Source organism: Crotalus tigris, unplaced genomic scaffold (assembly GCF_016545835.1).
Source record: "Crotalus tigris isolate CLP2741 ecotype Arizona unplaced genomic scaffold, ASM1654583v1 scf7180000019856.1557650, whole genome shotgun sequence".
NCBI lineage: Eukaryota > Metazoa > Chordata > Lepidosauria > Squamata > Viperidae > Crotalus > Crotalus tigris.
Genome location: NW_024097742.1, coordinates 846,768 through 869,750, shown reverse-complemented (window position 1 = coordinate 869,750; position 22,983 = coordinate 846,768). Strand labels below are relative to the sequence as shown.

Here is a 22,983-nt window from a genome sequence, read left to right as displayed (position 1 = left end):
GTAGGACTGCAGCCTCAGGATGCACATAGAAAAAGAAGCAGAGCTTGCATTGCAACCATTCAGTGCTGTTTTCTTCACATCCTTCTTCCCACCCCTGCCAGCTCTATCAAAAGCCCTGGTGTTGGGTTTTTTTTCTTGGATTGATTATTTGATGGCAGTTCTGAAGCAGAAGAACTGGGGAAGCAAATAGCTTATTGAATTGTGGTTGCAACGTAGTGTCTCCTCACTTTCTGGATATGGAAAAAAAATGCTGAGTACTAAAGCTACAATTCACAGAACACTTTTTGATAAATAGTGTTCTATTTCAAGGTTGTAGATTTTATGTATATGAATGTTTGTGCAGATAATCCTGCTATTTGCTGGATTTCCAGTTCCATATTTTTAACCCTGCCCCTTACACTCTTTGAAACAGTTTCAGTAGTATCTACAATACATTACCATCCATTGCACTGCATATAAGCCCTTAGACATACTCCAAAGTGCTTTTGGGCTTATAGTAAATTCTTTTAAAATCAGTTCGAAATAACTAAATAGTGTTGGGCTATTTTTGACTGCATAATACAAACCGCTAGTGAAAGCACAGAATAAAAGTGCCGTTTTAACTACTGTGCATTGGCAGGTTTAAGATCTTAGGCAAGACATTTTTTATGCCTTAAGAACAAATCATAGCTTGCTTCACAGTTTGATAAGCCTTAAACATGAATTATATATTATAATAACTGGATTCATACATCATGCTAAGCCAAAACTACATAAGCCATATTATGGCTCAGCACAGTGTGTGAACCAGCTGCTTAAAACCCAAAATTTGGATTTAACTGTGAACACAATGTTTCTCTCCACAGAAGGCATTTCATCCTGTGGAGGCAGAAGGGGCTGCTTTTGCTGAGTCTGTCTCTGCAAAAATGTATTTGGGGGAGGGCAGTCATCACAGAATTGCTTCTTCCCTTTCTGCTGCTGTGAGCCAACTCTGGAAATCGGTATGTATAATTATACTTTTAGAAGCAAGAAACATTAAGTGGTTCAACCAAACCATCTTTAGAAATGAAAACAAAAAATAAAAATTCTGTAGTAAAGCTGCTATGGGACTAGAAAGGGGAAAAAAGGCTTTAAAAACAGTTAATAATCCTAAGATCTAAGGAGCACAAAGTGCAGAGAATATATTTTTGGTCTAAACCCGTGTCGAGTAATCCCTCCGAAAAAAATTTTGTACGGGGAATGGGGAGGTCCCTTGCCTGTGCCTAGTTCTGAAAAAGTCCTCCCCTTTTGGAAAACAAGTATGAAATTACAAAATAAAATTTACAAAATAAAATGAAATAAAATAGTCTAGCTTGTCAAGTATCTGGGTAGACTTCTTGATAGTACTGTGCTAAAGTATCAAAAGGTTGAACAGGAACATTTGGAGAAACTTGTCTCTTCTCACTAGGCATGATGCTCTCAAGCAGTTGTGCAGGTCTTTGTGCTACCACTTCTTGATTAAGAAGTTACGTGCAGCCATCTTTCTGCTTACCTTTGCAATTATAGAATCTACAAGCATCAAAAAAAAATATTCCAAAACTGAAATTGACCAACATTTTAATCTTTAACTATTTTTAGTGTTTGATCTCATGCAATTCAAAAGCATTTACACTGTACTGTATTAGAAGCTATTAATACAATATATGAACAAAGGTTGCCTTATCGTCAAATGTAAGCATACCTAAAAGTAATATATGTTCCTAATTTGCCCCTTTTGTTTCCAAATTGTCAAGTAATTTGTCCTCAACATACGTTACTGGGAGATGAATCTCAGACTTAGTATCCAATGAAATACAATGTGCTTCTGATTATGCATATATGTAGAGAATAATGTGAGAATATGTTTTTAATTATTGTTTAAAGGATGAAATCATAAAGTATATTATACTATCCAATCAGATTTCTTCATATTGGGTGTATTTAGCCTGATATTGCTGCTTTGGGATATTAAACAGAAAGCTTTGTCATCACTTGTGGGAGAGTGCACCTGACTACAGACAAAATCTCTTCTTGACCACTCATTTCTTAAGTGCTCTTAAGAGTAACATCTCCCTATTTTGGCTATTTGAAGAGAGCTTTCTCTTCTAAAGGCAAACTAGCTGTAACATTTTTAGAAATTTGTAAATTGACTAGAGATTCTACAATATTTCAACTCTAATCAAATCACAGTGGACTTTATTCAATACTGTAGGTGTCTTGTTTTAAATTACAAGATCCTAGAATAAATTCTAATGTTCTAGATATGACTAAAGCCAGTAATGCTTATGCATTACGAACATAAACATTCTTAAAGGATATTTTTTCATCCTTGTTTGTAGTGTTTAACTTAACACGGGTCCCCAACCCCCAGCCTGCGACCCAGTACCATGGCTTGTTCAGAACCAGGCTGTGCAAGCAGTGCATGAGCGCATGTGCACAGCTCCAATTGCATGAGCGGTGGATACTCACACGTGCGTACACACAAAGCTCCATTTGTGCGAATTGCGGGCACGCCTGCACACCTGCCGTTTGCACAGAACCATCCCCTCTTCCCCCTGCCAGTCTGTCATGCTGGAAAGGTTGGGAACCGCTGCTTTAATATTTATAGGTTTGAGATCCAAATTAGATTTGAGAATTTTACTCAGAATTTCCTGCTAAGAGATTTTTTGGGAGTGGGAGGGAGAATGAATAACAGAGTTGGAAGGGGCCTTGGAGGTCTTCTAGTCCAACCCCCTGCTCAAGCAGGAAGCCCTATAGCATTTCAGGCAAATGATTTGTCTTCTTAAATACTTCCAGTGTTGGAGCATCACAACTTCTGAAGGCAAGTGGTTCCACTGATTAATTGTTCTGTCAGGAAATTTCTCCTTAGTTCTAGGTTGCTTCTCTCCTTGATTAGTTTCCACCCATTGCTTCTTGTGCTGCCTTCAGCACAAGAAGCAATGGGTGCTTAATACTTAATCTCATAAGTATCTCATGCTTTGGAGAATAGGTTGACCTTCTTTTCTTTGTGGCAACCCCTGAGATATTGGAATACTGCTATCATGTCACTCCTAGTCCTTTTCATCATATTAGACATACCCAATCCCTGCAACCATTCTTCATATGTTTTAGCCTCCAATCCCCTAATCAACTTCATTGCTCTTTGTACTCTTTCTAGAGTCTCAACATCATTTTTATATCATGGCGACTAAAACTAGATACAATATTCATCCAGTTACAAAAATTCAGAGGCAAAAATAATGTTCTTCATAAATTTCAAATTACGTTCCTATCCTTCCCAAAAGAAAACCTTATCCTGAAGACTTGGATGATTCTGTGAAATAATATGAAAATTCTTCAAAATAAACCTCAATCCTCCCATAATTTGGTTTGAACAGAAGTATAAATAATGGCAAGATTACATTCAACCAACTTATCATGACTGCTGAATCCTCAAATGATTGCCTTCATACAGGATGAAAAATACAGCATTTTTAGCATTTGCTTTATGTATTGGATTGCATTTGTGTTCTTTTTGTGACTTTTCAGCAAACTTTACCATTGTGGGTTCCCTCAAAGATGTAGTCCAGTCTTAGCTATCTTTTTGCCACTTTATTGAAGCATTGCTATTTGGCTGTTATTTAAGGTGCAACTGTTATACAGTATCAATATTTTTTACTCTAGTGCAATACATCATTTTTTTGTTACAGAGTGATGGTATTTGACAGTGCTTTGTGAGAGGACACGATACTTAATCTCATAATCATAAAAATCTTCATCCTTTAATACATTTATTTTTACTGATACCTCTATAAAAGCTAAATTAAATGCCCTTTAGAAGAGTGGATTATTCTCTACAGCACAAGAGTTTCAAACATCATGGCCTTTTCAAAAGAAATGTATAACATTCTACATTGAACTATGCCAGGGTGACAATATACATTAACCAAAAGCTTACTTATAGATTTCCATACAAGAGAATATTGTATATTGACTATTGATCTTTTTCATCCACCACCCATACAAAAACCTGCTAATTTATATTACTTGTTTCAAAACACAAATATTTATACTAGGTTATATTTAAATTTTGACGTTTTTAAATGATAATTAAAGAAGATTGGCTCTGATTATCCCTACAATCACATGTATAACTCCCCTCCCAGAAATTCACTTTTATTACATATATATATATATTATATATATATAAACACAATGTAGCATTGAATATAAAAGTTGGAACAATTCACTCCAGCCAGTGCAACACCATTAAATATATGATCACCTTAAAACGTAAATAAAAAAAATGTAAATAAAAAAAGCACAAACTCCTTAAAAAAATCAAAGTGCATTCTGAGCTATAAAAATGGTGGTTACATTGTTGATTTGTAAAAAAAAAAAATGGGTAAGTCCCAAAGAAGGATTATTGTAGCAGTTGTTGCAGCATTTGAGGTGATAAGGCACTATTGCCATTTATGTACTGTTTCAAAAAATCCAGACAGCTCATAAGAGTTTTTATCCATCAAAATCCTCCACCTCTTCTTTCCAGAGCAGGCAGATGGTACTGTTTCATAGGAGATTTAAATTCCTTCTGTTTTTCAGACTGTTGATGAGACAATAGAAGTTAAAATGGGCTATAATCTACTGTACAAAATAGCATGTAATCTAATAAGCAAGGCAGAATTACCTTGCGATGTGTCCCAAAATATGTTATAGGTTGCAAAACCTGGACTTGTCTGTTGGATGCTGGGAGGGTAAAAACTGACTGAAATGAAGGATTAGGGTAAGAAGTCAAGTTGGTTACAGCAGGAACTGTCAGTTTTGGCAACTCAACTGCATTGGGTAGTCCATGATGTCCCAGTGGATTCTCCTGGGCTTGCCTAAAAAAGTTCTTTTAAAATAAAAATACAAGTTCAATTTTTAAAAATAATTTTGTTATGTAAGATAAATGTGTTTGATCACCTCACATATGCTTTAGGATGGTTTAGATATTGCATCCTGGGCAGTTACTCCCAAATGTATGTAAAGTTCTACTCAAATGTTTCTTCGGGAAGACTGCTGCTTGCCTTTGGAATGAACTCATCAGATGGAAGTATAGTATCAGTGAAAGCCTTTATATAGTTAGATCAATAAAGGGGAAGAGGATTAAATGGTAGCAATTATATTCTATATATTTTTAAAAGAGTAGCCAAAGGTTACATTCCACAATTTTCAGACTTTCAAAGTGCATATGTTGAAAGTGATTATTTGTTTGGAAAATTGGCTTACAGTCTTTGATGGCTTATTTGTAAAATTGAGCCTTAGAACCTTAGAAGATATCTTCTTAGATTCTATCCTTAGAAGATATAACTCTGCAACAAAATATAGGAACATACTAGAATTAATTACTTTTTATTTCCTAATTGTGATTCTGAGGGGGGGATTTTGGGTGGGGGGAGGAGATGAGAGTAGAGAACGGTTTGAAATAAACTTTGGGAATTATTAGACGGATTTGTTGATACCCTTAATATTCCCAGAATAGCTGGGAAGCTGGCAGAATCAGACACTGTATAATTATTATATATTGATTGCATGAATGAGATGTAAATTGAAAAATTTCCAGAAAAAGCGTAGGTCTAGTTAATTCCAGCACTAGTTTGAATGTGCTCACAGAATTACAAAATATCAGGAGCCATATATAGCATATCTAAAACTAAATTATCACACTATTCCATGCATTGTGTGCATAAGAGATAATTTAAACAAAACCTTTTTGAACCTGTCAATCACAATTAGGTGTCCAATAGTTAAACAGCAAAAAATCATTAAAAATGCTGAAATCTTTTGATACAAGAATTCTCAAACATGTTTCACATGTCTAGGATGATTAATTAAAGCAGCCAAAATTGACAGTGCTGTTCTGTAAGTGTGTGAACAAAAATGGTAGTAATTAAATAGATTTATTGCTCAGTCTTTGATTTAAAGATTACCTGCCTTTGATCCTCCTTTGAAACATGTCGCAAGCCAAGAGAATCCCTTTCTAATGGATTTGCTGCTAATCTCATTTTTCGGTGTAGGGTTAAAGCTTGTTTCTCTGCCAACCTGTTTAGCGTAAATCAGATAAAATCCCATATATGAGCTTTGAAATTTTTTCCCATCAATTAGACAATCAAATCATTCATTTCCCTCCTTTAGACATTATTAACAAAGACCTGAAATGCAAATGCTAAATATTCAAACCTAAGTATTAACTTAAATTTTAGCTTAGTTGATCAAGAATGATCTAGCTTAGGTATTTTAAATTTTAGCTGGCTAGAGACATTTTCAATTGACTATTGATTCAAAATCAAATTTTATTTCACATTCCCTTACCTCAATTCTCTGAAATAAGGGTGTTGCAGTGCTTCATGCGCACAGATTCTCTCATCAGGATCATACTGTATCATTGCATACATAAGTGTCAGGCTCTTATTGGACAGGTTAGGGATAAATGGAGAGATTCCTTTGCCTTTTCTGATGGGGAAATCAAAACTCATCACTCTTGACCTGTATAAATGAAGTGAAAGAAAACACATTCCTATCAACTGACTCAGGCTTATTGATACTGAAAGAATACAAAAGAAATTAAAATAGAAGCTCCAGTTTCAAAGCATTCTTTGTCCCTGTAGTTAGCCATTTAGGGCAAATTACATGTGTGTGACTATATCATGAAAACACTACAATTTAATGCTTGTCAGATTTGGAATACAAATATGTTTGGGCAGACTTGTGTTATGATGCCATAACAGCACAGTGGTTTTCTTTAGATCCATTTGATACTACCCTCACTTGAACATGGGAAGTCAAAGTAATTTTAAATTTTGTTTTCCAGTTCATCGACCTGATATCTGTTGAACTGGAATAAAAGGGGCACTCGGTAATAAACATCCCTTAAAAAGTTATTCAGTAAAGCTAGTTAAGTCTATATAACAGCAGCTCAACTAAGTGACAGCACCTATAATCTTAGGAGACCAAAAAGACCAACAAGAAATACCAAGTCTGTAAGCAGGACTGGAAAATCAATTGCACCACATTGCCAAGAAAATTATCAATGCTTGTCCTCCCAAAATTAACAGAATTCAAGGTCTATTTGTTTGAATGTTTACTGAATGCCAAAGATACACAGATGTTACAGTAATTTATAGCAATGGGGTTTTCAAATTCTATGACACTTGCAAAAAGAACTAGAAGCATTTATCAAGGGAACAGTAATATAAAACAGTCTTAATACATTATGAAAATAGGACATGAAAACAACATGGTTTTGACTGTAGTTCTGAATTCTGAGAAGTGGACCCAGGCTATATGCTTTTTAGATTTGACTATGGTCAGCTATAAGGTAATAAACACACACTTCTAATGCAATTTTAGGCAACCTTACTTAAATAAAATACAATAATGAATATTAAGGGAAACTACACTTACTGTTTGAACTTATTAAGAATCTTCTTAGGAGGGGTACCTATGATATCATGGATTTTTGATATTTGATCCAGTTCATTTGATCCAGGAAAAAGTGGGTGGAAACTGAGAACAATAAAGAATTGTTAATGTGATGAATACCAAACTCTGTGACAAGCTTATGTTTTTATTGTTATGAGAAAACTGTTCATCCTCGGTACTGAATAATATTGTTGGTATTAAATAATAATATTACAGCAGATAGTCTTTTTAAATCAAATACACTGTCATTAATCCCATTCCCCACCTTTGTATTATATAACATCTTTCAAAATAAAAAGGGGAAAAAAGTATCAAAAGAGACAAGTGTTATCAAAAAATGTTATCTGTACAATTCAGCCTGTAGCTACCTAAGGACATAAATATTTCATCAGCTAGAAATAAAGTATTTGTTGCTAAAGCCTATAATCCCCAAAATTCAACATAATACGCACATGGCATGGCTTTGCCTCAAGTGTCCTTCTGAGAGACACGTTTACTACTGACTGCAGTTAGATAACAGCTACTCTTGAAGCCTGAATATCACATTATGACTTTCAGCTAAATTTCAAATTATTTTTCCTTTCTTCATTAAGCTACTGATGTTCACTTTTCTAACCATTGACTAAATCCAGATATACAGCAGCAAGGCTCACAAACCCCTCAGTTAAAACAATGAAGTTATGCCAGATAAGAACACAATGATTAACAAACAGTAACAAATACCCAACTCTTTCTTATTGAGATAGATTTAAGTTTATCTTCAAAGTGTTAAATGACTCCCTGTGCCATTATGCAATTCATCAACCAGCAATGCAGACATTTAAACTGGAATTTTCTCCGTGTGTTTTACTGTTCAAATCTTTCCCAGTATTTGTATTTTTTCCATAATTCAGCCTATAACTATATCATATCTGTACAAGCCTATACTTCATAAGAGTTTCTTTATTCTTTTTAATTTAGCCATTTTCCTTCTGATAAATAACCTACCTTGCAATTTCATAAAACACACAGCCAGCACTCCAGATGTCCATTTTATAACTGTAGTAACCATCTGTAAGAAGACATTCAGGTGCCCTATACCAGCGTGTAGAGATATATTCTGTATATGGCTGCTTAGAATGTATGCTCCTACAGGATCCAAAATCTCCAAGTTTGAGAAGATCTTGCTACAATAAGACAAATTGTGCATCTCAAATGATTAGGCATTAAAATGATATTTACAAATAATGAATTACTAATAATACTTCCAAGATGAAATTAAGGAATCTTTACCCACCTCAGCTGTTCTATTTGTGAACAGAAAAGACTGATTACTTTAATGTTCAAAACTGGTAATAATTGACTTTTGGCCACAAGGCAGCCTTTGGAGTAAATGTGAAAATACATACAGGTAGTCCCAAAGATGCTTTTCTAAAAGGCAACTGGACTTTCTTGATTTTTTTTCTTTGAAAATGTTTTGCTTCTCATCCAAAAAGTTTCTTCAGTTCTGGGTGAGAAGAGAAATGTTTTTGAAGAAAAAGACCAAGGAAGTCCAGTTGCCTTTTGGAAGAGCACCTTTGGAACAACCATGACCTGGATCACTGAGAATCTCCATAAACGTACATATAGGTAGTTCTTGATTAAAGTTCAGCAACTATTTGAAGTTGCAATGACACTGAATGACTGGTGCTTAAGACTGGTTCTCAAAATTCCAGCCAGCACTCTACCTCCATGTTCATGTCATCATGATTCCTGTGCTTGGCCTGCACTACATGAATGCACCAGCCTGGATCGTTACTCTGGAACAGCAGCAATCCCTTCTCAGCTCACATGCACTTACCACAGCAACCCTCCTCCCACTCCTCACCTGCCCTCCAGCCTCCTTGCAAGCTGCCTGGAACTTGCAATTTTCACTCTGCTTCCTCATTGACTTTGCTTGTGGAAGCTGGCAGGAAACTGTAAGTCACGGTCACATGATATCCTCACTTAATGATAGCCACAGGGAATGCTAGGATGCTGTTGCTAAATGATGCTGTCATGTGACATGTTTCATAACTGCAGCATTTAGCAATGGAAATCTTTGAACATTAAGTCTTCAGAGAATTGCTAGCACAAGTTACTCAAGAAAAATCAAATTTGATTTTTACAGCCTTTTTCAAAAATGACTGACTTGCCTAAAAAGATGAGTAATAAAAAAAATCCTGATGCTAAAAAGCAAGACAATATTAGCTCTAAAGTAAGTATTTGACAGTTAATCATCAGAAAGTTGAAATGCACTTTTTCCTATAGACATAGAATGCATGTTCAAATACCAGTCCTAGAACAAACATTTTGAAACATAAGAATTTTGGTAAAATCATATTGCACATATTATAAAACAATCAAAGACAACCTACCTTTATTAATATGTTTTCAGGTTTCACATCTCTGTGAAATATTCCATTCCTGCATCAAGATAAAAATCAAAGGAAAGGTAAGTATTTTTATCTTAAGGCTGTGGTGCAGAAAGCCACACATCCCTTGGGAGTACTCAAGCCTACCCCTTAGTTTCAATATAAGTTGTTTCAGCCATCCCAAAAAATTATCCATAAAGTTCTGAAGATATTCCAAAGAAGAAATGACAACTAGAAAATAAAAGCTAGTCAAAGCCTATGGCACCCTTATATACATTAGGTACAGGAATTAAAATCTACAGATTCCAGCCCATTTAAATATCCAAACTGTAATTTTTCAAGCAAATAAGTTAAAAAGCTTTTCTACCTGTGTATATGATCAAGAGATTTGCATAGCTGGTACATATAATTCATTGTTTTCTTTTCAGACAATGGTTTTTTCCTTCCTAGAATTTGGAAATCAAGTTAATAGGTGTTTATTTTTTTAATAAAGATTGCTTGCTTATAAAAACAGCTTGCAATGATTTTGGCTCATTTATTTTTAAATCTAGTTATGTATGAAATACTTACCTATGACCTATAACCAAGTCCCCTAACTAGCCAATATTCAAAGCTGCTCTATTCAGAGCAACGTGTCCACCTTCAGGGGTGCCCCATTGGTATCTTTTCTAAAAAGACAAATCTGACTACAAGACTCGTATCTGAATCACTGCAATGTGTCTGCTATAAGGCTATCTTTGAAAAGGATTTGCAAATTGCACCTGATATGAAACACAGCAGGGTAGGATGCCTTTTAGACTATATTCTACTGGTCATGTATCAATTGCAATAGTTTTCTATTATACTCTGAAAAATGTAGAACGGGACTCTAGCTTTTATATTTCATGCAGTTATTCATTTCGAATCACGAGTATTTGGAAGCAGAATAGGCCCTCATTTCATATACAATTGCTATAACAGAGACAGCAATTGCGTACCACAATTTCTTAATTTTCCAGTTGTTGGCATAAAACTGTCATCTTTTACTGACTATCCATGCTGCCTTGGCTTTGGTTGATGGTAAGGGTGGGGCATAGATTTAACAATTCTTAATACAGTAAATATACCTAGTGATTAATGAACTATATTCTCCTTAAATTTTCTTGCAGACTGGCCCCTCTTTAGGATAGCATTCTCTTTCAATATAAGTCATTATACGGAGAAGCTTTCCCTATATTCCAAAACCTCTCTCTGCCTTAACTTATTCTGAAGGAGATCAACTGCCACCAGAAAGAGATCCTGTTTACATGCACGTTAATCTGAAGGGTTTTTCCATAACTGCAAGTAAAACATCTTTTTTCAACATGCAACAGTGTCTTACTTAATATTTGGTTAAACTAAATACACATCTCTTTCACTTGTGAAAAAAAATTGCTTAAAGAGACATTTTTCAGATATTGTGTATGCTACATACCTTTGATCAATTCATAAATATTCATGTCCATAAGTTCACATATTAATGCAACAGCACCAGCTTTCTTGTCACTAAAAAGTGGATTTTAATGTAATTATATGAAAGAAAGAAGTTATATATGCACGTAAAGAATAGGACATATTTTTCAATTATTTTTTAAAAGTAGATCTACTATTATTAGTTTTCTATATTTTTCATTAGCTTTTACATATGCATGAAAAAAGCACTTTATGTTAAATAGAACAGTTATATGCCACTCTAGATATACTAGAGATGAGCAAGGTTTTTATCATAAGTATACTGACTCAAAATTGCTGAAGAAGAAAAGGAAAATCAAGTTCATTTCGTCATCTCACCTTTCATGATCCTGAAAAAGATTATATTGGAGAAGGATGACTCTCTTTAAAAATCCTCTTCCTCATCAAAAGTCCTTACCAATACCGCCCCCCCAGCATTTTTGCAGAAAATTAGAACTCAAATCTTGTAGGAAATGAGAGTTTCCAGGAGATTCATACTCATGCATCTTTGCTATATTGCTGAATCAGTTTCTCAATAACAAGAAATATCTAATAAGTTAATTACTGAATGACAATTGTTGAGGAGGAAAATTATCCCTCTTTATCAGCATGATAGTAACAGTGGTGGTATGAAAGAGAAGAGGAAGAACCTGTAACAGAGGACAAACCTTTGATAATCTCATGTGGCTTGCAAATTGTTCACCCTTATGTAAATGATAATCAAAAATAAATCCATGTTGTACCTGCATATATTTTATTTAATTAGAACCAACATTATTTAAAAAGGAAAAATAAATGCTTTTGATGTTAACTTTTTTTTGCCTGCCACAATCAAGAGATTATTTACAGTAATATATTACTTTTATCATCATCAAAAACAATATTAGACTTTAAGCAAGCAACAGAATAACTCTTGAACACACAGATGTGCCCTATAACATCAGATTATAACCCATCTTGACCAATTCTATGGTCACAGTGGGAATCTTTCTGAGCTCTGAAACTTGACAAGTAACTATAACTGGACAAGTCAAGATTAAACTGGATACAATTCTACATGCTGTTACTGAACTACAACTTTCTGCAATTGGAGAGGAAATTGCCTTGCTCTAAGAAAGACTTTCTCCCTGAAAACTGGGTATAGACATCTGCAAAATTCTGTGGCTTTTATTAAAATGATGAACGCAGTATTGTTCCACAAGATCTGCTCTTTTGAACATGCATGAAAGAATATGACATGTATACAAAAGGGCCAAGGGTTTATCTCAATGTTGCTTTTGTTCTGCCCCCACCTCCTGCTGCTACAGAAGCCACTGAACCCTGGTATTATGTGCCTTCAAAAATTTATCTTTTTTAAAATAAAAATATTTATATTTTCTCTCTTCAGAAATGGTTAAATAGAACAGTTGTCTGGCAAAATGCGTGGTGAGGATTTATGAGGATTGTGAGATTTCTCTTTCATGGTAACAAAATAGATTAGCATGTTCAGATGACCAGATATGACTTTTCATATGACACAATGAACAGAATCTAATAACACACATCTTCAAGTAATCCCCCACTGCAAAATCTCAAGTCAGCACCTACGGGAATGAGACTGGATTCTACATATTGCACTTCAATTCTTGAACCCCTAATTGCATTTTTTTTATATTTCTGCCTTGACACTATTAGTATTGTCAGAGGCCAATTATGAACATAGAATAAAATGAATGTGATTTTTAAAGTCTTTATAGATTGCCAGATCAATCCTGAGAGCCTATGTCACATACTCTTAGTAGAACAGAATGATGGCTCAATGACTACAGAAAGATATATTATTTGACTCATATTAAGTTCCAAAGTTAATAGTCCACACAACCTACTCCTTGCTGTTATCTTGAAAAAAGGTGCACAAAATGGCAAAATCACATCATTCTATAGTGAAAGTTTTATCTCTCAAAATAATTTTAATCAGAATGAAGTTCGTTTGATAAATACTAATTGAACATCTCTTTATCTGGGTGATCAATATGTATGGTATAGAATGGGAATCAAAAAAAGCACGCATCACTTACAAAATCACTTCATGCAATGTAAGGATATTTGGATGTGGATTCAATCGCCTTAATGCTTGAATTTCTCTCAGGTTATTCACATGGTCAATACTAGTAGAAAAGATTAGGTGAAAAATAAACAACTGTCATTTACACATTGTTGTATGGATTTTCTTGAGTCACACAAGGCATAGGTTGTAATAGTCTCTTGCAGCATGTTGCCAGCTTGCCTGGGTGTGGTGTGACATTTCATGGCTTTCTTCTGTATAAGTTACTACTTGCAAAAGTAGTTTGCATATAAAATGTTTTTTTTATATATGGTGGCATAGAAAATGGTATAATAAACACACCTCCCTGTCTTTCAAAGATTATGAGCTCTTGAGAAGGAAATCTCAAATCTGTGCAATGCTATATTTACTATACACTGTAGTGTATGCTAGGATCAAGAATTATTAGTTTGAACACACATTATTTAAGGCCAATAGGACATATCAGGAAAAGCAATCTTCATCTCCAAAGGCAGCTAGATTTTATATATAAATTTACAAAAAAAAAAGATTTGTTTTAAAATCAACTTTTGACAATGAAGATTTAAACAAAACATTTATATACTGAAGCTAAATAAGAAGTTAAAATTAAAAATAATCAAACTTTACCTTTCAAAATGCTGTTTCATTTGTTTACAAGCATAGTAACGTCCATTGTTTAGACTCTGTACCTTCAGAACATCAGAAAATGTTCCCTCTCCAATTTTACCAATTGTTTTGTATTCTAGAAAGATTATTATTGAAACAATAAACTAGAAGTTAAATTTATATATTTAAATTCTGCTTCATCAAACATGTTCACAACTGTAGCTTACTTATTCTAATAGCATACTTGTTTCCTCCCCAGATAAACAATATGTCTTCCCATATTATCACTGTAGTTGTTTAAAATTAAGGTTCATGTCTATGCACTGGGAAAGGATTATACCAATACAATTTATTCTTGAGAATTATATGAGAAATTCTACTTGTGTTTGCTAAAATAACATTTAAGTGCTTTCTATCAACTACATCTCACATACTTATCATCCACTTAAAATAATCTGCAGGATAAAAATTGTGTAAGTTTTAGTTTAGTTTTTTAGAAATCCATGTTTTTTGTTTTCACTTCACTAAATATAAATTATACATATATTGTGCTTAAATAATATCACTATCATTAAAATGGACTATTTTTATATTTACATACAATTTAGCATATCGTAGGGCATTATCAATAATCACCTAACGTTCCAAGCATATAAATTTGAAAAGCTTAATTCTAATGTTATTCTATATGACCAGGAATAACGTATGAAGTTTTAATCAAACTAATATATGTGTTATAGGCCCACAAACAATATTCCTCCAGATACATTGATCCCTCATTCATTCATTTTTTTACTTTTCTACTGAGTTATACATCTGGAAACTCACCCAATTCTGACTACTTTTTGTATATACCTTTCTGCTCTAAAATTTGGTTTAGTCTTCTTCCATATATATCACTTCTACAGCAAATGTTCCTAGAATTCTCCATTGCCTAACTTCTGTGAGAATTAACTTCAGATTGCATCTAGCTGTAAAGAGAAGTATTTCCAATATAATTGTACTAGTAATTCATATTTAATAAGACTTTTCCCTAACCATTGCATATTTCATATTTTTAAAAAAACAAAGTATATTTCGCAGTGAAGGAAACTTCCATTTATGGTTTGTTTTTATAGTATTTTAGATTCAAAGGATTGGAAGTAACCATGTATATTGTCTAGTCTAAAACATCCAGTGTTTATGCCTTGAATGCCTCATTTTTATTCAACCACAATCTTTGTCTATGATAAAGTTGGCTATTCTATAATAGAAAGGAATTTGCTTTATTGATACAATTTTTACATATCTGAGGAGTTAAAATTAAAAGAAAGAAAAATCAAAAGACTATGTTCGTATTACACACAGTTATGTGAAAAAGAAAAATTCTCCCTTTTGAGTTCTATAGCTTTATGGATCAGGTCATAGTAAAAATCATCTGGTCTTTAGCAGTTCTTAAAAGTAGGTAAATACAACTTCAGATGAACAACAACACATGACATATTATATCATGCCATTTATTTTATAAAAAGCCAAAATGGAGAAGCCATGTGTGAAAAACTAAGCACACCCTTACTGCTTCCATAGGTACCGTATGAAGAGGCTAAGTAGCAGCCAGGTGCTGCTAATCAAGTGCCCTTGATCAATTGATCATCTATACAACCAAAGTTTTAGGAGTCTAATGGTCTCCAGCATTGAGATATGTGTTAACATAATGCCAAAGAAGAAAGACATCAGGAACGATCTTAGAGAAACAATTGTTGCTCCCCATCTATCTGAAGAAGATTATAAGGACATTTCCAAACAATTTAAATTCATCTTTTTACAGTGAGGAAGATTATTTGTAAGTAGAAAACATTCAAGATGGTTCCCAATTTTCCCAAGAATGGATATCCCAGCAAATTCACCCCAAGATCAGACTATGCAATGCTCAGAGAAATTGCAAAAAAGCCAAGAATTACATCTCAGACTCTACAGGCCTCAGATAGCATGTTAAATGTTAAAGTTCAAGATAGTACAATTAGAAAAAGATTGAACAGGTATGGTTTGTTTGGAAGGGTTGCCAAGAGAAAGCCTCTTCTCTCTAAAAAGAACATGGAAGCATGGCTTAGGTTTCCAAAGTTGCATCTGAACAAATCATAATACTTCTGGAACATTGTCCTTTGTATGGACGAGACCAAAGTGCAGATGTCTGGTCATAATGCACAGTGCCATGTTTGGTGAAAACCAAACGCAGCACATCAGCACAAACATCTCATACCAACTATCAAGCACAGTGGTGAAGGGGTGATGATTTGGGCTCATTTTACAGCCACAGGACTTGGGCTCCTTGCAGTTATTGAGTCAACCATGAACTCCTCTGTATACCAAAGTATTCTAGAATTAAATGGGAAGCCATCTGTCTGACAGCTAAAGCTTGGTTGATATTGGGTCATGCAACAGGACAAGATCCCAAGCATACTAGCAAATCTACAACAGAATGGTTGAAAAAGAAAAGAATCAAGGTGTTGCAATGGCCCAGTCAAATGCTGTGGCAGGATCTCAAGAGAGCTGTACATAAACAAGTGTCCACAAACCTCAATGAACTGAAGCAATGCTGTAAATAAGAGTGGGCCAAATTTGTCCACAACAATGTGAGAGATTAATACAGTCATATAGAAAACAATTACTTTAAGTTATTGTGCTGAAGGTGGTTCTACATCTGCAAGCTATTGTATCATAAGGTGTACTTAAGTTTTCCTCACATGACTTCTCCATTCTGGCTTTTTGTAAAATAAATGACAGTGTAATATGAGGGTGAAGGTTCGTTCTCTGAGCTTGTGGGTTGGTTTCTGAATGTTTTGTTACCAGGCTAGGTGACATCTTCAGCAGAGTTAGGGGATGTCAGTGTCAGTGTTCTGTTTATAAGGGCTTCCGATGTCAAGTAAGGATCTCATGATAGTTCTTGCAACCAATTCTATGTGAAACAAACATGTCAATTAAAAATCAGGATCCATGAACACTGGCTGGCAATCAAACACCATGATCCCAAATCCTTAATCTGTACCCACACCAAACAGCACCAGTTTGATTGGAGCAACACAAAAATTATCAGCTATACTACCACCCACACACTCATGAGTTCATTGAAGCCTGGCACTCCACAAGCAATTCCATCAACAGACACACTGACCTACAACCAGCCTATGAATCCCTCAGACGCCAAATCAAACGCACAGCCAACTAGAGACAGCACCGACCCACAACCAACCCACGCAAGTCCCCCCCAGTTTACCTTCCAATGACTCTGACCTGATGTAACCTCCCCATCACAAGACTCTCAATGACTCACACCTGACTCATCCCGAGATCCTCACTTGACACCCCTGACCTAGATGTCCCTCCAAAATTGATGGAAAAAAAGTGGCCTGAGAGATTGCCAAAAGGCCTACAGCAACATTAAAGGAGCTGCAGGAATTTTCAGCAAGTGCTGGTTGCGTACCACATGTGACAACAATCTCCTGTATTCTTCATATGTCTGGGCTATAGGGTGACAAGACACCAGCCTCTTCTTATAAAGAAAAACATCTATGCGTAGCTACATATTGCAAAAAACCTACATCAAGTCTGCCAATAGCATTTGGAGAAAAGTGTTATGGTCTGATGAGACCAAAGTTGACCTTTTTGGCCATAATTCTAAAAAGTATGTTTGGTGCAACAAAACACTGCACATCACCAGAAGTATAGCGCACCCATAGCAAAGCGTGGTGGCAGAATTATGCTTTGGGGTTGCTTTTTTTCACTGCAACTGGGGCTTTAGTCATGGTGGGGGGGAATAATGAACAGTTACAAATATCAAATTTGGCACAAAATCTTCAGGCCTCTGCTAAATGCTGAAGATTTCACCTTTCAATACAACTACCATCCAAAGCATATCTCCAAATCAAGAAAAGAAAGGCTTCACCAGAAGATCAAAGTTTTGGAATGGCTCAGCCACAGCCTGGATCTGAATCCAATTGAAAATCGGTAGGGTGACCTGAAGAGGGCTTTGCACAGGAGATGCCCTCGCAATCTGACAGATTTGGAGCTCTTTTGCAAAGAAGAATAGGCAAAGATGCCCAAGGTAAGATATGCCATGTGTGTCAAACTGCTGGCCTGTGGGCCAGTTTCTTCATATCAAAGCCACGCTCACCTCATTGCCGGCAAGGCAAAAAGAGTCGCAACATGTCGCGACCCATGACGTGACGTGGCGAGTTTGACACCCGTGTCTTATCCCAAAAGACTGAATGCTGTCATAAAATAAAAATGTGCTTCAACAAATGTTTAAGGATGTGCTTCTTTATGCAACCATGTTATCGTATTTTTATTGTGATCTCCCCCCCCCAAAATTGTTTGGTTTTCAACAGAATTGTACAGCTTATATGTTATACTGAAGATGTAAAGAATTCTGAAGTGATTTCTCTTGGTCTGATTTTTTTACATTTCAGAAACCTGGCATTTTAACAGGCATATATATAAACTTTCTATCTCCACTGTACTTTCTCTTGAGCTTCAGGTTAGATACCCTGACCTTTTTTGTGTGTGTGTGTGTGGAATATGCTGGTGCAATTCAAAATTTATAGTTCCATCAATGATGGCAAGCTCTCCTGGTCCAGAGACAGCAAAGCAGGCTCAAAATATATTGACACCACCATCTCTCACAGATGGGACGGTTTTATGCTGAAATGTAGGATTTGCCTTTCAGCAAATATGCTTTTTATTCAAGCCCAAACATTCTATTCTGCTCTCATCCATCCATAGAACATTCTTCCAAAAGCCATGTGGTCTTTTGCAAACAACCTGGGCAACAATATTATTTTGGGGAGTAGCAGCTTTCTTTTTGCAATCCTGCTGTACTATTGTTGTTCAATGTTCTCTTGATAGTGGTCTCATGAATGCTGGCATTCACCAAAACAGGCCTTAGATGTTTTCTGGGGTTGACACCTCATGGAAGATTTCACACCTTGCTCTTGCTGAGAGCTTAGTGGGTCAATCATTTCTGGGGAGGCTTGCCCATTTCTACACAATCTTATTTAACAATGATTGGTAAAGTCCAAACTCTTTGGAAATAGTTGTGCAAACTTATCCAACCTGGTGAGTATGAACAACTGTTTTTCAGAGGTCCTTGGAAATTTCCTTTGTTTGGGACATGATACACTTCCACATACCTGTGTTATGAAGTTCAGACTTTGACATTGAATACCAAACATTCTGTTCTTTACAGAGAGGCAGGATCTCCCACATTTGCATTATCATCCCACTGGTTGAAACACATGATTCTAATTACCCTTTCAAATCAACTGATAATCTTAGAGGTTTATATACTTTTACCATGTGCAAAATATGTAGCTTTGGATCAATTTTTCCTCAATAAATGAGCAAGCATTTGTTTAACTGGATTTTCTACCTAGTTTTAGGATTTGTGAGAACAGATCATATTTTAGATCATAGTTATGCAGACACTTGAAAACTCAAAAGAATTCACAAAATTTCCAGCACCACTGCATATCACAGAAGTGGGTAGAGCCAGACTTTCTACATTTCCCAGATTTTGGGAGGTTACTAGATGTTTGTATTTGTATACGCACATAAACATATATAGGTTAAGGCTTGCTTGTTTGTTTCCTATCTCAACATAACTTGGAAATTAAAGATGCTGATTTTCAGTGATTGGGGTCAGAAGCAAGCCTATAAATTTCAAGGAGGTGCCTACGGACCTATGATCTTAGCTTGCCTATATATCTCTATCATTCCAGGCACTGAATCAAGTTTATTTCCCATTCTTACAAGTGATATACTTGTAAGTACTATCAAATGACCTCTACTATCTCTCTTATGGTAATATGATATAAAAATTCTGTTTTTTCCTGTTTCAGCAAAATGATTTATTATTGACTGGGAACTTAGTTTTATGAGAGACTGAAGGAATTGGATATGTTTAGTTTTGAGAAAAGACAATAGGGAATATGAAAATAATTTCTAACTATCAGGAGTATTACACAGAAGAAGCCCAAGAATCAATTATTAAGACAAGGCTGATCTTTGCTGAATGTGTCAAATTGCAGGGTGGGCAACTGTCTGTCAGGGAATGTGCTAAAGTAGTAGACTTGGCTGAAACAAACTATTCTAATGGCGCCTATGATTTATATGTATATCATCTTATCCTTTATTTTATTCAATTTATATAAATTATGATTTTATTTATACATATAAATTATGACTGAAAAAAGATTACTCTATTCCTTACTTCCACATAGCTGCTTTAACATTTGTAATAAATCACCTTCTATGCATGTGATCATTTTCACATTAGTGTATGTATATGTATGAGGGACCATTAATCACCTGCCCAACAGATTTAAAGCAGAGATTTTTCCTAGTCAGGCTATTTCAAATTCTATAATGAGATATTGAAAACTGTTGCTGAAATTTATACAGTTTACAGAATTATCCACTTTAACTGATAGGATTCCTCTAAAGTTGCTAGCTTCTACTTTTTTTTACAGATATGAATAAACTATTAGAGGAAGAAAAAACAACCTGTGGCCTCCAAAACATTTTAATGTTTGTGGGGAAAACAGGAGACCATCTTGAGCTAATATACATACACAGATTGACAAGGCAGAGACATTGGCAGGTTAAAAATAATAAAAGCCCCTGACTGCAGTTACTAAAAACTGATGGTGCATTTTTGAGGTAAGAAATGAAAACAGTAACACATTCCTTAAAATAGATTTTTTTTCATCTAATAACAGAACTCACCAAGGCACCTTCCTGAAATCTCACATCCACCAAAAGGCTATATATTTCCCATTTTAGATTATCATTCTATTTGCTGTAGTCCTTAATCCCTCTAAACAGCCTCCAGTTATCAAAGGATTTCCTAGTTGAGCTTTAAGGAATGGATTCTAACAACCAAGTGCTTCCTTTTCATTTCCGAGTTCAATGAAAACTATGCCCAAACAGAAAGCTTGCAAAAATAAGATAAATTGATAGAATACAGTCTGCCCATTTACTGTGGCTTGGTTTTTCAAGGACCATTTCATCGAGTTCACCATGTTGTCCAAGATGTCTTGGTGTAGAAGATAATATCTATTCAAGCTTGGTTTGGGAAGGGCTGAAGGACAGATAGAACTGAAAGAAAACTGCAAAACCACTAAAAACATCCACACGCTTCTTACTGTTGGAGCCAAATAGAAGCCCCTATCAGTGTGGCTGATCAGCCCTGGTTCTGGAGTTCGCTTGCACATGCCCAGGTTTCACGCTATTCCCTGACACGACGGGAGCCACTCTTTGAAACCCCTCCCGCCTGGTTCAATAGCGGCAGGAGAGGGGGAATTCGTAAGGCTTCCGTCAACCCACAGCCCCACCATCCCGTGGCCTCGACTGCGGATCGTTGGCCCGAGTCCCAGCACGACGCCCTGGTCGAATCTCTAAACAGTAAATGAATCAAACCAACTATGCCAAGTGCTAAGGCTGCTTCTCCCCCCGACCCCTCTCTCTCTGAGTAGACGTTTCTTTCTCGGCTCACCAAGAAGAGGGGAAGGGGTTGCCCCACCCTCTTTTCCTCAACACTAATTCTACCCACGCCCCCCTCTCCAAGCCGAATCCGCAGGCCGAGCGGCGTTTCCGACCTATTCCACCACGTGCCGCGACCCACCACTGCGCCTCCTCCCTTACTGTTCATCCTCCGAGCCCGCCTCTCCCGCAGATTCCCGCCAGGTCAAGGGGCGGGGAGGGGGGGCGAGGACACGGGTCCTCTCTGAACCGCCAGACCCCCTCCCCACGACAGAAGTTGTCAGCGCGCCATGTTGTATTCCCGTCACCCGGGCAACCCCAGAGCATCGAGCACCTCAACCCGGGAAAACGACCTAGCCCCACCCTCGCAGCTGCGCCGGCCTCTGACAGTGTGGCGCAAGCGCAGTTACTAACCTCCGCCCTCTCCTATTGACTGCGGCGGGCGAAGGGCAGGATTCATGTTTGCGGGCTTTCAGAATTGCGCATGCGGAATGTCAATTTACTCCTCGGCCGCCGGCTCCCAGCCCCTCTCGTCTTTGCGCATCCTCAATCGTTACGACTGTCTAAAGAGGGTCTGTAACAGTCGTCCCTCCCTTGCCGAGTTTGGGTGTTCAGTAGGGTATGGGTTTTTTTTGGTAGGGCGAAGTCTGCCATTGGCACTAGTTAAGGATGCAACAGAGTTGAATGTGTTTTTCCTGGGAATAAGCCCTGTTCCAGCCCCCCCCATTAAATAGTGAACTAGTCCACTATGTTTTAGTGTAGCGTGGCGTGGAAATCGAAACCGACTTTCTAATATCTCAACCAAGCTCCATTTTAGCCCATCATTTGGTGGATGGCAATGAAATGCCCGAGGGGGGGCGGTTTGTAGGAACTGATGTGGAGACATAAGTCTCCTGCACGTGTACTTCTGCATTTGGTATTTGCAGACCAGCATATGGCAGGAACCTTAGTTAATTCAGCATTCCTATTTTGTTATCCCTTTTGAGGTAAACTGTATTATGTAAAGTGCAGGAATGGTCAATGACAAAAGCATGAGGAAAAGCAGATTAAAACAGCGCAATCTAGTTCACACCAACAATTTACGTTGCTAAGCAAAGTGGTTAAGTGAATCACACCTGATTTTTTTTTTTTTTGCCATGGTTGTTAAGCAAATCACTGCAGTTAAGTAAATCACATGGTCAATAAGCAAGTCCAACTTCCCCCACTGACTTTGCTTGTTGGAAGTTGGTTGGTATTGTCACAAGTGTTGATAACGTGACCCTGGGATGCTAGTCATAGGTTATTTCATTGTAGAACCAGTATTGAACGGATATTAACTTTAATGTATTGTGTTATTGATTCACTTTGCTTCATATGCTGCACAAATGTGTAAAGAGAATTTTGAAAATTCAGCCTCTGAAACTGCTGCTAAAAAAATCAAACATTTGTGAAGAAACTAGCTATAAATTCTTTAGCATAAGACGAACCATAATAAATAAGAACTTTGATAGTATTGATAGCATTCTTTGCCAAAGAATC

General features: G+C 36.3%; 2 protein-coding genes across 12 annotated transcripts in view; one reads left to right on the top strand and one right to left on the bottom strand.

The window, feature by feature from the left end:
• The window catches only part of WDR20 (WD repeat domain 20), a 67,290-nt gene extending 56,038 nt beyond the window's left edge, over nucleotides 1-11,252 (top strand). The window contains exons 4-6 of one of the 2 annotated variants that reach the window (XM_039364845.1): nucleotides 846-980; nucleotides 9,833-9,889; nucleotides 10,958-11,252. In XM_039364845.1, the coding sequence (XP_039220779.1) occupies nucleotides 846-980; nucleotides 9,833-9,889; nucleotides 10,958-10,978 (213 nt within the window). In that variant the 3' untranslated portion in view covers nucleotides 10,979-11,252. Of the gene's footprint in view, nucleotides 1-845; nucleotides 981-9,832; nucleotides 10,161-10,957 lie in introns of those variants that run through there. The other variant, XM_039364844.1, reaches the window with a different exon arrangement.
• On the bottom strand, nucleotides 3,574-21,837 carry MOK (MOK protein kinase). 10 transcript variants are annotated; one of them, XM_039364847.1, is made up of 14 exons: nucleotides 21,628-21,836; nucleotides 16,777-16,885; nucleotides 14,806-14,921; nucleotides 13,972-14,086; nucleotides 13,337-13,426; nucleotides 11,263-11,333; nucleotides 10,177-10,255; nucleotides 9,813-9,861; nucleotides 8,425-8,603; nucleotides 7,420-7,521; nucleotides 6,328-6,501; nucleotides 5,946-6,057; nucleotides 4,664-4,867; nucleotides 3,574-4,579 (listed from the first exon to the last, which is right to left on the bottom strand). In XM_039364847.1, the coding sequence occupies exons 3-14, from the start codon at nucleotides 14,879-14,881 to the stop codon at nucleotides 4,499-4,501; spliced, it is 1,332 nt and encodes a 443-aa protein (XP_039220781.1). In that variant the 5' UTR covers nucleotides 14,882-14,921; nucleotides 16,777-16,885; nucleotides 21,628-21,836; the 3' UTR covers nucleotides 3,574-4,498. The 10 variants fall into 10 exon arrangements, with proteins under 10 accessions (XP_039220781.1, XP_039220790.1, XP_039220782.1 ...); XM_039364856.1 differs by lacking the exon at nucleotides 4,664-4,867 and having other exon boundaries at nucleotides 5,950-6,057; XM_039364848.1 differs by lacking the exon at nucleotides 16,777-16,885.
• Nucleotides 21,838-22,983: the final 1,146 nt, after the last annotated feature.